Source organism: Trypanosoma equiperdum (genome assembly GCF_001457755.1).
Source record: "Trypanosoma equiperdum strain OVI genome assembly, contig: ctg_419, whole genome shotgun sequence".
Classification (NCBI taxonomy): domain Eukaryota; phylum Euglenozoa; class Kinetoplastea; order Trypanosomatida; family Trypanosomatidae; genus Trypanosoma; species Trypanosoma equiperdum.
This window is the reverse complement of record NW_027124331.1, coordinates 39132-51249: the sequence shown is the minus strand read 5'-3', so window position 1 is coordinate 51249 and position 12118 is coordinate 39132. Positions and strand designations below refer to the sequence as shown.

At 48.8% G+C, this 12118-nt stretch overlaps 5 protein-coding genes across 5 annotated transcripts; all 5 read left to right on the top strand.

Annotated features, from left to right (window-relative positions):
- Positions 1–415: 415 nt before the first annotated feature.
- TEOVI_000176900 (uncharacterized protein) lies at positions 416–712 on the top strand (the record flags this gene model as incomplete). The annotated part of the gene is made up of 1 exon (XM_067224950.1): positions 416–712. One exon carries the CDS (start codon positions 416–418, stop codon positions 710–712), a length of 297 nt encoding a protein of 98 aa, XP_067081051.1.
- Positions 713–1824: 1112 nt separating this feature from the next.
- On the top strand, positions 1825–2898 carry TEOVI_000176800 (WD domain, G-beta repeat, putative; the record flags this gene model as incomplete). The annotated part of the gene is made up of 1 exon (XM_067224949.1): positions 1825–2898. One exon carries the CDS (start codon positions 1825–1827, stop codon positions 2896–2898), a length of 1074 nt encoding a protein of 357 aa, XP_067081050.1.
- A 924-nt stretch (positions 2899–3822) lies between these two features.
- On the top strand, positions 3823–4956 carry TEOVI_000176700 (GPI transamidase subunit Tta1; the record flags this gene model as incomplete). The annotated part of the gene is made up of 1 exon (XM_067224948.1): positions 3823–4956. One exon carries the CDS (start codon positions 3823–3825, stop codon positions 4954–4956), a length of 1134 nt encoding a protein of 377 aa, XP_067081049.1.
- A 344-nt stretch (positions 4957–5300) lies between these two features.
- On the top strand, positions 5301–9554 carry TEOVI_000176600 (AMP deaminase, putative; the record flags this gene model as incomplete). Its single annotated transcript, XM_067224947.1, has 1 exon — positions 5301–9554. One exon carries the CDS (start codon positions 5301–5303, stop codon positions 9552–9554), a length of 4254 nt encoding a protein of 1417 aa, XP_067081048.1.
- A 326-nt stretch (positions 9555–9880) lies between these two features.
- On the top strand, positions 9881–11509 carry TEOVI_000176500 (uncharacterized protein; the record flags this gene model as incomplete). The annotated part of the gene is made up of 1 exon (XM_067224946.1): positions 9881–11509. The coding sequence occupies one exon, from the start codon at positions 9881–9883 to the stop codon at positions 11507–11509; it is 1629 nt and encodes a 542-aa protein (XP_067081047.1).
- Positions 11510–12118: the final 609 nt, after the last annotated feature.

The following is a 12118-nucleotide window of genomic DNA, read 5'->3' as shown; positions in this document are numbered from 1 at the left end:
TTTTTTTTGGATTGGTCATCTCTTCGTCATTTGTTGGTCTCGCTCCAGATTACACCTGCCTCTCATCCCGCAGGGTTTACTTACCTAAATTTTCGAAGAAGGTGTGTACCAGTTCCTTCTTGCTTCGTCTGGAATTGCTATATAACCCTCGTTTTGTTTACCAGCAAATGATTTCACATATTTTACAGTACTGGGTTACGTTTTTGTTAGTTGGCACTAATTTTTTCTTTATCTCTTGCCACTTTCTGCGCTTCCGTTTCTTATTACGGCCAGATTTTTTTTTCTTTCTTTCTTTCAGCGTACAAGCAGGTTTACTCATTTTCCCTCTTTGGGGCGCAGAAAGGGAGGAGAGAGATTCCATATAAAAGCAGAAGTCCGCGCGGAGGCCATAGGGGAATATAAAGGAAAGGGATCCATGACAACAAGTGGAGTTGAATCGGTATCGACTACGGTGAATGAGGGGTTGAAGCCACAGACTGAGGGCAGTGAAGAGAGGCGTCCAACAACCTTTAAGGAGTTGCGGCCCTCATGGTTGACACCTTTCTTCGGTGCAAACGAGCCGGAACCATACAAACCACCCGAACGCGGTCACCCGTGCAAGGCTTTCAGTCGGCAGGTGCACGAATGTCTTGACAGAAATGGCAATAATGTGGATTTTTGCCAGTCGAAGTTGGCTCTTTTGCAATCGTGCCTAAAGGAGTTAGGTCTGTAGCGTTTTTCACTAGTGTCTTATTTTACTTGGTAATTACGTGTTATTTTGGGGAGTTTTGGCGTATGCTCGCACTGCAGGAGAAGGTACACATGCGCACATACGCTTGCAAAGTGGCGTTGGGAGAATAGACATGTGTCGTTGCTTTAGTTCTTTTTTTTTTTTTACGTCGTTATGTATTGCTAAGGTATTTGTATTGTGTTGGGGAGGGGTTGTACACAATGACTTACGCCCATATCCTCCGGAATGCCTGATTGGGGCGGTACAAACCTTCTTATTATATTCGGCTTCGAACGACCCTTCAGGCGGAGTTATTGCTGAAATCACCAGGTGGCGGCCATGTCGACATTGCGAAGGAGCAAAGGGACGACTTGCAGTGATGATATCGTATATATACATATGTATATATGTATATACATGTATATTGCTGTTTTGTGTTGTCTTGTACCTTGCTTTCCATGTAGTAGTTCTCCACTGCAGCTTGTCCTATCGTCACGAGGCCTCTTTGTGCAATTACTGCGATTGTCCTTTTCACCGAAGTGCCACTTTCGTTGTGGTGCTGCGGGGGGGGAAATGTAGCTGGGGGGAGCTTTTTGACTATTGTTTTAGTCAATACATGCTTGTCAGCGTTATCCACGCTGATACGTTAGCGTAAAAACGTATGCAGCATTGTTTGTGCTTGAGAGAGCTGTGACGTATCTGAGAAAGGAACGATCCATAAACAAGCCTTCTTTATTCTTAATCTTGTAGGAAGGATTGGCGTTATCGAGCTGTATTTTATCCAAGCGAGAAAGTGGAAACAATGACAGTTATTCTTTGCCCTCTTTTTATCCTTATGCGTTGGATGGGATCCAATTAACTCTTGTTCTTTCCCGCTTTAGTGTCTGCTTTCGTTAAGGAAAAGACACGTGTGGAGCCGCGTAAACGCTCCACACTTGACACGGAGCGGCTGTAACGATTGTGTTCGTCAGCTTGCGGCGGTGCAATATATTGACTGACAGCACGGAGAGGGGGGAGGTGTTTAGCGCATTGCCAATCCACAGTGGCGAAGCAGAGCTGAACCTGTGGTTTCATACAGTGGCCGAGTATTTGCGTTGTGCTGCGATATATATAACATGCAGGTGCATCACAGTGTGAGAATATCTGATCAGGAAGGGGTGTACGCTCTCGACGGTTGCCTGTGCACGGGTAGTGGTAGTGTTGCACTCTGCCTTTCCCTCTCCAACCAAACCATTCAGTGCTATGACGCCTGCACAGCTTCAGCTCTGTGCACAATACGCGGTCACACGTGTACAATACGGGATGTCACTTCTTCACCTACTCAACCCCACGTACTATATAGCGCACAAGAGGATACGGGGGTTATGGTGAGCGACATAAGGCAACAGTCTCCTGCGCACTTTCTTAGCGAGTACTGCGGCACCGGGGCTACTGGTGGGGCGGTGGCTACGTCTCCCAATGGAGACGATATTGCGGTTGCTGTTAACGGTGACATACATATCGTTGACACACGAACCTGGAACACCAAAAGGATTATAGGTACAATGCACCTTGACGAGATAACTCGTGTGCGTTTCATTAGCGAGTCAGTGTACTGCTCCGCTGGAGAAGATCAAATGATCAACTTTATCGATTCTTCACCAGTTGTCAAGGAAAATGATATGCTCCTCCAGGCGCTCTCCTGTGGGGAGGTGGCAACAAAGATGAACGCGTTCCCCGAGCATGCTACGCTTGGGATCGTCGGATCATGTGAAAACGCCTACACCTTCCCGTATGTTCTTCAACAACAGGAGGTGCGATACGAGAGGCCTGATGATGCGACGTATTGCGTAGATATTTGTTCTCTCAGGGGGCGGCTTTACCTCGTAACTGGGGTGCGGGACGAGGATGGCAATGCGGGTCCGCTTAGCGTCATGGATGTGGCCACTCGCGAGCGGGTAGCACTTCCTCAGTTTCACAAAGAGATCAGCCGCGTCGCCATTGGCGTAGAGGATTGTTTGATTACTGGGGGTGAGGACAATGTTCTCGCTTTTTGGAGGGAGGGGCCCGTGTCTGGTGGAGGGAATGTAGAGCTTACAGGGGCTGCGTCCTCTTGTACTTCAGTGGGTCATCCTCCCCAGAAGCTCAAACCCCTTCCTCGCGGCTCCAGAACTCAAAAGTTTGTGCCGTATATTAAGGGAGCCAGCTGAATGACAAATTCCCGGTTAGGAGAGCGGCGAATAAGTGTACGTTGAATATAACAAGTGTCATCGCTATCAGTGTCGCGTCATGCTCGAAATACAGCTGATTCAACGACCACCGTGCCTCCCTCCTGGTTCCACGCATTTCGTTTTTTGCGCTTCAGTGGGCGTGTTGTCTTACTGGACGGGTCTAGCCGGCAGAAGGTCCGAAGCCGCCGGCTCCCCAGTTGTTGCTCTCGCTCGGCCTATCTTCGTAACAAGGGGGTCGTACACGTTTTCGTACTCCCCTTTAGATGTACACCCCACTGGAGCACCCGGCACGGGCAGCAACAACAAAGAAAGCGAAAGTCATTGACTTTGCCACAACGCCACACAGCCCCACTAAGCGGTCTTCGCTTGTGTGGTTGTGTGTGCTTGCATAAGAGAGGGGGGAATAGGTGGGAGCTGTGGTGTCTTACCGTTTAAATGGCAAGAGATTTTTATTTGGATACGCTCCACGATGCAGTGTCGGCGCTTCTTGACTCCCCTTTTCATCATAAATGCTAAACGAAACGTAACACAGTTACATAATGTGCGATTTTGCTTCCTCAGCTATGGGCTCCTCCGTTTTGTTATGTATTGGCATAGTTGGTACCAGAAACCCTGAACTAATGCGAGCATTTGCCACCTGTTACTCTGCATTATTTTTTCACTACATCACCGACATGTGCAAGTAGCAAGATAAACGAACTCCGGTATTGGTGGTAACGACTTGACAGGGAAAGCAGTCGAAAAGGGTGTAGGTAGCTCAGGCGGCTTGATACGCAGGGAAATTTAAGAACTAAGGGGAGGGTTTTCTTTGATTTAACCCCCTCTTGTGGCACACCAGTTGGTGGCATCAGTGGTGTCGTTAAATACTCCGGCTGGAGCGAGGAAAAGGACAATCTGTAACCAATGAGGAGCAGCGGTGATCTGGCGAATTCCGCCGAACGGAAATTGGATGATGAAAAAAAAAGGTGCGATTGGAGGTTTACCGACAACACTCCATTAATTGCCGCTTGCCTGCTAACAGGTGCTGTTGTACTGGGGGTGCACTACATTTCAATTTGCAAGGACCGCACAGATATCTCGTTGCCAACCCTCATGGAATCGATAGAATCTAAGTGTAGTTCTTTGGGAGACGCCTTCAATGCGTCGGCACCTGAGTCTGTGCTTCACCCTGTACCCACACAGATTGGTGTTGCCATCTGGGTGGCGCGCGAGGAGTGGTCGTTGCCCGTTCACGACACCCTTGATCGCATCGAAAAGGTGGTGTCTGGTGCGGGCAATCGGAAGCAACAGTTTATACAGCGCATTGTAAGGGTTTCGCAGTTGGGTTCCGATGGGAACCTGGAGAAAAGCAGTAGTAGTAGCACGAAGTGGAGTGGGAGCGGTAAGGTGAGTCAAGATCCGTTGGCAAATGCCGCTATCAAGCAACAGCTCGGACTCTCCGTCGCTAAGCATGCATACGCCGTTAGCTTGAAAGAAGAACTCTTAATGCACACGATCAGCTTTTTCGCTGCGCCCCCGTCTGCGGCCAAGTCTGTTCGCTGCTTTCTCTTCGATGACAAGCGCGCGTACTGCACCGTTCCCACTGAAATGGGGATGGAGACCACGAAGCGTGAAGTGGAGGCTGCGGTGGCGACACTTCTAGCAGACTGGTTAGAGATTGAAAACTTCCGTGACGCCAATGCAACCCAACGATGGGCGATGATGCGTAAAGTTCGTGGTTGCCATTACGCCCTTCGTGCACTCAGGCAGCTGAAGATGTCGGTGGATGCTCACCCCGAAATGCCCGTGCCAGAGGGTGTTAGGGGAGCTGTCGATCGTCTTGAAAAGCTTGTCCATGAAAGTGACTTCACCAAACTTGCGCGAGCTGCGGCCGACCTGCAGTTTCATCAACTACTGTTGCCACAGATTTACATTCCATGGGATCAAGCTGTGGTAAACCACCTCTCCATTTTGATGCCCGTCTATGGTGTAATAACTCTCGCCGTGCGCTTGATCAAGGAGAACCGAAAGAGAGCGCAGGTTGTTCAAAACTCGTAGGAGCGGATAAGAACGTTAGGTTAAGCCGGTGGTGTTGCTTTTTGTTTGCCATTGGTATTTTCCCGTCTCGTACGCTCTTGTTTCATTCCTGTTTTCTGTAGTGTAATTGGCTAATTTCCATTCCACCAGCAGCGACGCCAACTACTGCCACGCCTCGCGTTGTTGTATTTGTTGTTTCATCGTGCTGCATCGCCCTAGTTGTACAGCCGAACTCTGATGATAACGCAAGTGCACTAATTTTCTCGTCATCTCCTCATTTTCTCCCCATTCTTCCCCATTAGAAAAATAAAAAGAAACTCAAATCGTTGGTCCCCCTTAGGTAGCGCCATTTTCAACAATTAGAGATGTCGGATCCAACGCCCCTTCCCATGTCGGGGCCGGTTGCTTCGCCTCGTGACCGATCACCTACTTCCATCAAGACTGGCCCCCAGCCGGAACTCTCACGCACGGAGCAGTCTGCGTGGCAGAGAGAAAAGACAGCATTCAACGCCGATGCAGGAAGAAAGAATATTAGAAAGAATCCGTCGAGTCGATACCAGAGGGTTATTATAGGCGAGGATGACGGCGATAGAGACTTTGCAAAGTGTGCAGAGATGATTGCCAATGTCATTCTTGCGAGGCAGAAATACAAGCAACGAGACAAGGGTGAGTTTGATAGCCTAACAAAAGAGGGCGACGAGGAAGAATCCTCTGACATTACCCCAGGGGACGACGAGACAACACTAGTATTTGACCGGGGCGTTTATCGGTTTGGCGGCATGAAGACGCATGTAATACCGTGGGAAACGTATGTACGGGACGTGCGGTTGGTCTACAGTGTGATTGAATCTGGCCCCTGTCTTTCAGCGGCGAGGTCCCGACTCCTTACTTTGGAGAGAAAGTCACAGTTATTTGCATTGTTGAATTGGAAAATAGAGTCCAATGTAGATAGACCTGTGTGTGGTGACAATATGTATGTCCAGTGTACGCGCGTTGACAACGCACTACAGTTGAACACTTCTGTCATAGCTCAGGTTGTGCTTGAGTTCATCATCTCAACAGCCACTGAACAACCACGTACCCCGCTATTCCGGGAGAAGGGGAAAACCGTACTGCTGCATGAATACTTGGAATCTCATGGTGTGAAGGACCCACGTCAGCTAACAGTGCAAGGACTTGGGATGCACCCGCCCAAGTATCACAACAAATTTCAGCAATACGATGCGTTTGACTCGGCGCTCAACCCAGGAGGCCGTTTTGCCACCGATTTGCTTCAGTCATTTCTCTCTACAAACGGTTCGAGAGATGGTGATCTCCTTGGGTCTATCATTCGTCCAGAGTTCGAACAGCGGGAGTTCCGGGGGCGACAGACCTTTGCCACAGAAATGCAACTTAAGGTTTATGGACACAATGCGGAGGAACTAGAGAAACTTGCTGCGTGGGTGAGTCGACAAGGGTTTAACTCATTCACCCTAAACAGCTGGACAATTTGCATCCCCCGTACTGCACCCCCTGAAGGGCCAAACATGCAACCTATTACATGTGACACCTTTTCCGACCAACTAAAGAATATTTTCTATCCGATGTTTATGGCTACATTGCACCCATCAGAACAGCGGTGGGTGGACGTCGCCTTATTACTGAAGAAAACAGGCTCCATCAGCATTCTAACGGGGTCTCAAACGCAATCGCAGAGCATTACATTGGATGCTGTAAGTCCGGAGCAAGTGAAATACACAGCTTCCATTAGCGACTGCTACTTCTTTTACTACATATGGTCTAACCTTTTAGCGCTGAACTGCCTGCGCGCGCGGTATGACTTAAACACACTCAACTTCAGTCCCTCCGTGTTCGAGCGGGCCCCCATGTACGAGCAACTGATATCCAGTTTCCTACTAGGTGACGTAGTGTACCACGCCAACACGCTGCAAAGTAGCTGGATCATGCAGTACCTCTTCATGTACTGTCGGATTGGTATTGTTATGTCACCTCTGCGTGACAATGCGCTGAGCATGTCTTACTTTGACCATCCCATTGTTCGATACTTTCTCCGGGGATTGGTGGTATCTATAACAACATCCGATCCTCTTTATGTGCACCACTCAATCAATCCACTGCTGGAGGAATACGCAACGCTGATGAAGTTGTTTTCCATGACGCCAATGGCTGTGTATGAACTGTCGCGGAACAGTGTTCTCAACAGTAACTTTCCTGACGCGGTAAAGCAAAAGTGGTTGGGTGACATCTTTCAGCACCTGGAGTTTGGTGGAGGTGATGTTCGCCGCTTGGGTGCCTGTGATTCCCGTTTACAATTCCGCCAAGAATGTTTAGTACACGAAGAGGCGGTGCTGAACCTTGTCCTTTCGCAGGTGGCTAAGAAGGGAGAGCAGCCCACACGCATAAACATGGTCACCGTGACGGGTGCCGCAAGGACGTTGGACGACGATCTTCAACAGTTGCGAAATGCAAAGCGAGCCAATCACACGGATTGGCGTGTCGTCTTCTCACGAATCGATGTTACTGACGGGCCCACAGGCTTCCGTGAACGAGAAGCAGTCGAGCTGCTTCGCGAAATTATTGTTCTCCGAAGTAAGTACGTTAATCCGCGTGTTAAATATGTTGACGTAAAGGTGGAGGATGTATTCAACGACTCTAATTTCGATGAGTCGCTTTGGGAATATAACAACTACTATGGTGTTTTTCTCACGTGTCGCAGTGGGTTGGCGCCACAGTGGCCAAGTTTCATTCCTCCTGTTAAGGAGTTCATACGTGACGTGTACACCGTCCGGGGTGCGGTTATGGGTCACCAAAAGCTGCGGAATCTCGCTACGCAGCGGTTGAATCTTCTGGAGCGGAAGTTCCATCTTCACCTGGCCCTTAACATTTCTAAAGAAGCTGGTAAGAAGGAGGAAAAGGAATGGAATAACAGGGACTTTTTCACCGCGCATAAGGTGGATACTAACGTGCAAACGGCGGCCGGTATGAATGCCCGTACGCTGCTGGAGTTCTTCGTGGAGAAGGCGCTTCATCATGGACATGATGTAGTGTTTGAGGAGGACAACCAGCCGGTGACATTAAGGCAAGTGCTGGAGCGGCACAAGATTAATCCCACGCGCATTACCGTCGATGAATTGAATCATTTGTTAAACACGAACCCGCAGCTGCGCACAACTTTTTTGGACCCGGATAACTTTATGAAGGGACGCTATTTTGCTGAACTGACAAAACGCACACTAGAGCTGTATCAGGAGGATGCTTTCAGTTTTTCTGAAAACCGTTTGGTTATTGGTGGCAAATCAAAGAGTGAATGGGCCTTGTTGGCACACTGGTTTGATCGCTATGGCATGGCGAGCAGGCAGAACCGTTGGATGATTAGTTTGCCCCGGTGCTACCGTCGGCTCCGTCAGCAGGGGATCGTGCGTAACTTCGGCGAGTACTTGGACAATATCTTCCAGCCCTTGTGGGAAGTCAGTCTTCATCCCGCCAAAGACACGAGATTTCACTATTTTCTCACACACGTATCAGGGATGGACTGCGTTGATGATGAAACGAAAATTGATCTTCCACTCACCTGCAAGTACCCACACGACTGGAATAGTGAGTTAAACCCGCCATATAACATGTATCTCTACTACTATTGGGCAAACATTACAACATTGAATCAGTTCCGCGCATCGCGCGGACTTAGCACCTTCGCGTTTCGACCCCAATGCGGTGAGTTGGGGGACATTGAACATCTCATTGGGGGATTTTTGCTGGCCGATGGCATTAACCATGGTGTGACGCTGCGTAACAACCCCGTGCTAGAATACATGTACTATATAACTCAGGTGGGTGTGGCGATGTCGCCGTTGAGCAATACCGCGGCCGCCTCAGAGTATCTTTTGAACCCCTTTCCTCTATTTTTTCGCCGTGGGCTAAATGTTAGCCTTGCGACCAATCAACCGCTTTACTTCCACTTCACACGGGAACCGCTTATTGAAGAATACTCTATTGCCGCCAAACTTTGGAAGTTTGAATTCAATGATTTGTCAGAGATTGCACGTAACAGTGTGCTACAGAGTGGCTTCCCTCACGCATGGAAGAAGAACGCCCTCGGGAATTTGTATTACCTCAATTCGACACTTGGAAATGATGCACGCAAGAGCCGAGTCTCTGACATACGTGTTGCCTACCGCTACGAGGCATATCATGAGGAAATGAACTTTCTGTCGGAACAACTGGACAGGGATGAGAAGATACCCCGGGCGATGACGCTTCTAGAAGAAGAGATCGCTGTTTACGAAAAAGAAACTGGGAAAAGGGTAGATATGCCATCTTTGTTGAAGCTTGATGATGGAAGTCTTCCCAAGGACCCACCCAAGACCGTTGCGCGGCTACGGGAAGAGGTGGAATATTTGCAGAGGAAGATACTGCATTCAAATTCGGTTATCTCAACCTACAGGAAGGAAAACAATTGCATTGTAGAACACTTTAACCGTATACGAAGTCGGCTTGCTAGCAGCAGCTTCGTGGTGATGGGTAATCTGAGTCGCAAGTACGAGCAGATGGACATTGAAAGTTCTGATGAACGAGGTAACGTTGCTTCGTTATGTAACGACGAGAGCAGGGATTCTTAAGCCGTCGGATAGTTACAGATCGCGGAGAGGTACCTCTGTTAATGTTGGATGGGTGTAAACTATAGAGCACAATGACATCCTTTGATGTGGTGAGTGCTTTGTACTTTTTTCCCCCATTTTTAAACCTCTTTGTACTAATTTCACGTATCACCACTGCGAAGCTGTTTCCTAGAGTCCACCACTTCTTCCTTCCCTTCGGTTTCTTTTTTGGTAATTAAGCCTTGTAGTTTCCCCTCACATATACTTTTTTTTTAATTTTTGAATAGCGAGTCCTAATTGGGCTTATTTTATTTACGCATCGCTTCTCTTAACGCAGCGGCTTGTACATGAAAGGTGGTCCCTTGACTAGCTGGAATGATGTAGGTGGGAGGGTGGATGTGTCAGGGAGCAGGGAGGGCGGAATGCCAACCAGCACATTTGCCGGCTCATATGCCGCGACCGTGCGACGGGGGAGGGGGAAGGGAGTTTCTAGATCTTCCAGTCGGTCACTGAAGCATGAACAGCGGCCAAGCACTGACTATTTTGCTGTGCTTCGAAGGTCTTCACCGGTATCAGTGTACCAGCGGGGGGAATCAGGGTATTTGTCGAATAACTTTGGTCCCTACGCCTCCCAGAGAGGGAGGTTAGGCAGAAATAGATCTTTGTCACGCACATCTTTCACACCGGGACGGCGGCGTGTGAGCAGACACGTGACACCATGGCATCCGCTTGGTGTGCCGAAGAAAAACTTTATCTCCACCCAAAGGAACAGCATAGACGATTGCCTTGCTAACTGTATGAGTCAAATCAAGCGCCACGAACATGTGTATCATGCACGTCGAGCAAATTCTCGCGGAAGGCGATCAGCAGGATCTCGCCTGTTTGAACTTCTTGCGTACGAACCGCGGCGGGTTTCATGTGTGGCGCGTACTTCCAGGGATAAGTTGATTGCTCCAAGTGTTGAGGACCCTGGCGGCAAAAGGACACCTGCGTCACATGTTCAGAGCGTAGAGGCCTCAGCGGTTATCAATAGTCTGTGGGCTGGTAGTGCAGCCAAACGAGCAGCGGCGATCAAAAGCTACAGAACTGCTCGTGGGTCAGCTAGCCCCCGAAGAAAGCGAAAAAGCCCTAAGGAAGTCACTGGTGAAACAAGAAAGGATATGGAAGGGCAGGACGATATTAATAGATGGGAGAACACCGGTACCGAAAGTCGAGGAAGTACAGATCAGAAGAAAAGTGTAAAGAAAGAACTCTTCCGCCTTAGATCCATGGCGCGTGAGACAGCCGAAGCTGTTGCAGGAATGCGAGCGCTCCACAAGAAAATGTCTCGAGCGGCCAGGTCTCACACGAAGCTTCGGGCTAACGTGGCCCGCGAAGAGAAGGAGAGCCAGAGACTAGAGAAAGTTGCTGTGAAGTGTAAAGATACGGTGGATCGTCTCTGTTCATCGAGAGATTCCGGACAGGTATCCGCACGTGTTTTCGGCGAGAGGGATCTTGGGGAAGCGGACGGATTCCTCTCCAATTTGTGTCTTCTGGGTCAGCGGGCAGCCCTGCGACGTGAGAAGGCAGCGTTAGAGGGAGCTGTCACAGCAGCCGAGAATGAACTTGTGGAAAAGCTTGCCCAAAAGGATCGTGCGGGTGTTCTCTTCGGCACGGCAGATGGTACGATAAATGTAGCTGACATCCGCAAGAGGAATAACCTTGCCAGGAGTTACTTTCACTGTCACTTGGTAAAGCGTAGTATTGATACGTTGAGGGAAACTGAGCGGCAGTTGCTCGGAAAAACGAAGGAGGCTGGCAGGCGTATCAACAAACTTTCCGTTCGCGTTAAAGAAGCGAAAGAAATATTGCTGCAACATGATGATATAAAAGATATGCACATTCCAAAGCATAAGTTGCGGGCACCGCCTCCTTTGGATGTTGCTCTCACCACTCAAGCGGCAACAATTTTCCACCTCACCGGTGTGCCCCAGTAGTGGCCACGTAATCGTGTCTAGGGGCCCGTCCCTGGTTCTTTTGACTTCATTTTGTTTTTTTTTCATTGTTTTGATGTATATAACAACTCCATCAAAAGTGTTAGGATAGATTGTATGTGCGTAAGCTCAGTAATGCCGCCGTTGGTGACAGAAGCATCTAACGATTTTCTACCTTTAGCGTTTTCTCCGAATCTGCACCGTTGAGTGTAGTCACAGCCTTTAGATGGAGGGGGGAAGATGGAAACGATAGGAATATCACTTTGTGGCTCGTCCACTAACATTTTTTCGCACCCCTTTCTCACGACTTTCTTTACACTTTAATATTGTGTTTCGCCTCACCAAAGAACGATTTTATTTTTCTACCTCCCTCTTCCCTTATCCGTATTATACCAATAAAAAAGTGAAAGGGGTTGGGGAAAGGTGACAACAGCGAGGATAGTCACCACTGTTTAGCCTGCTCTCAGTACACTAACCTGCAAATTTTATGATTGCACCAAAATGAAATAACTATGCCCAGTACGGAATCCCGTCTTCTTTTTTCCCTACTTTACATTCCCCCCCCCGTAGTGCTACTGCTTTTTTACGTTTTTATTGCGACTCTCGTAGGCA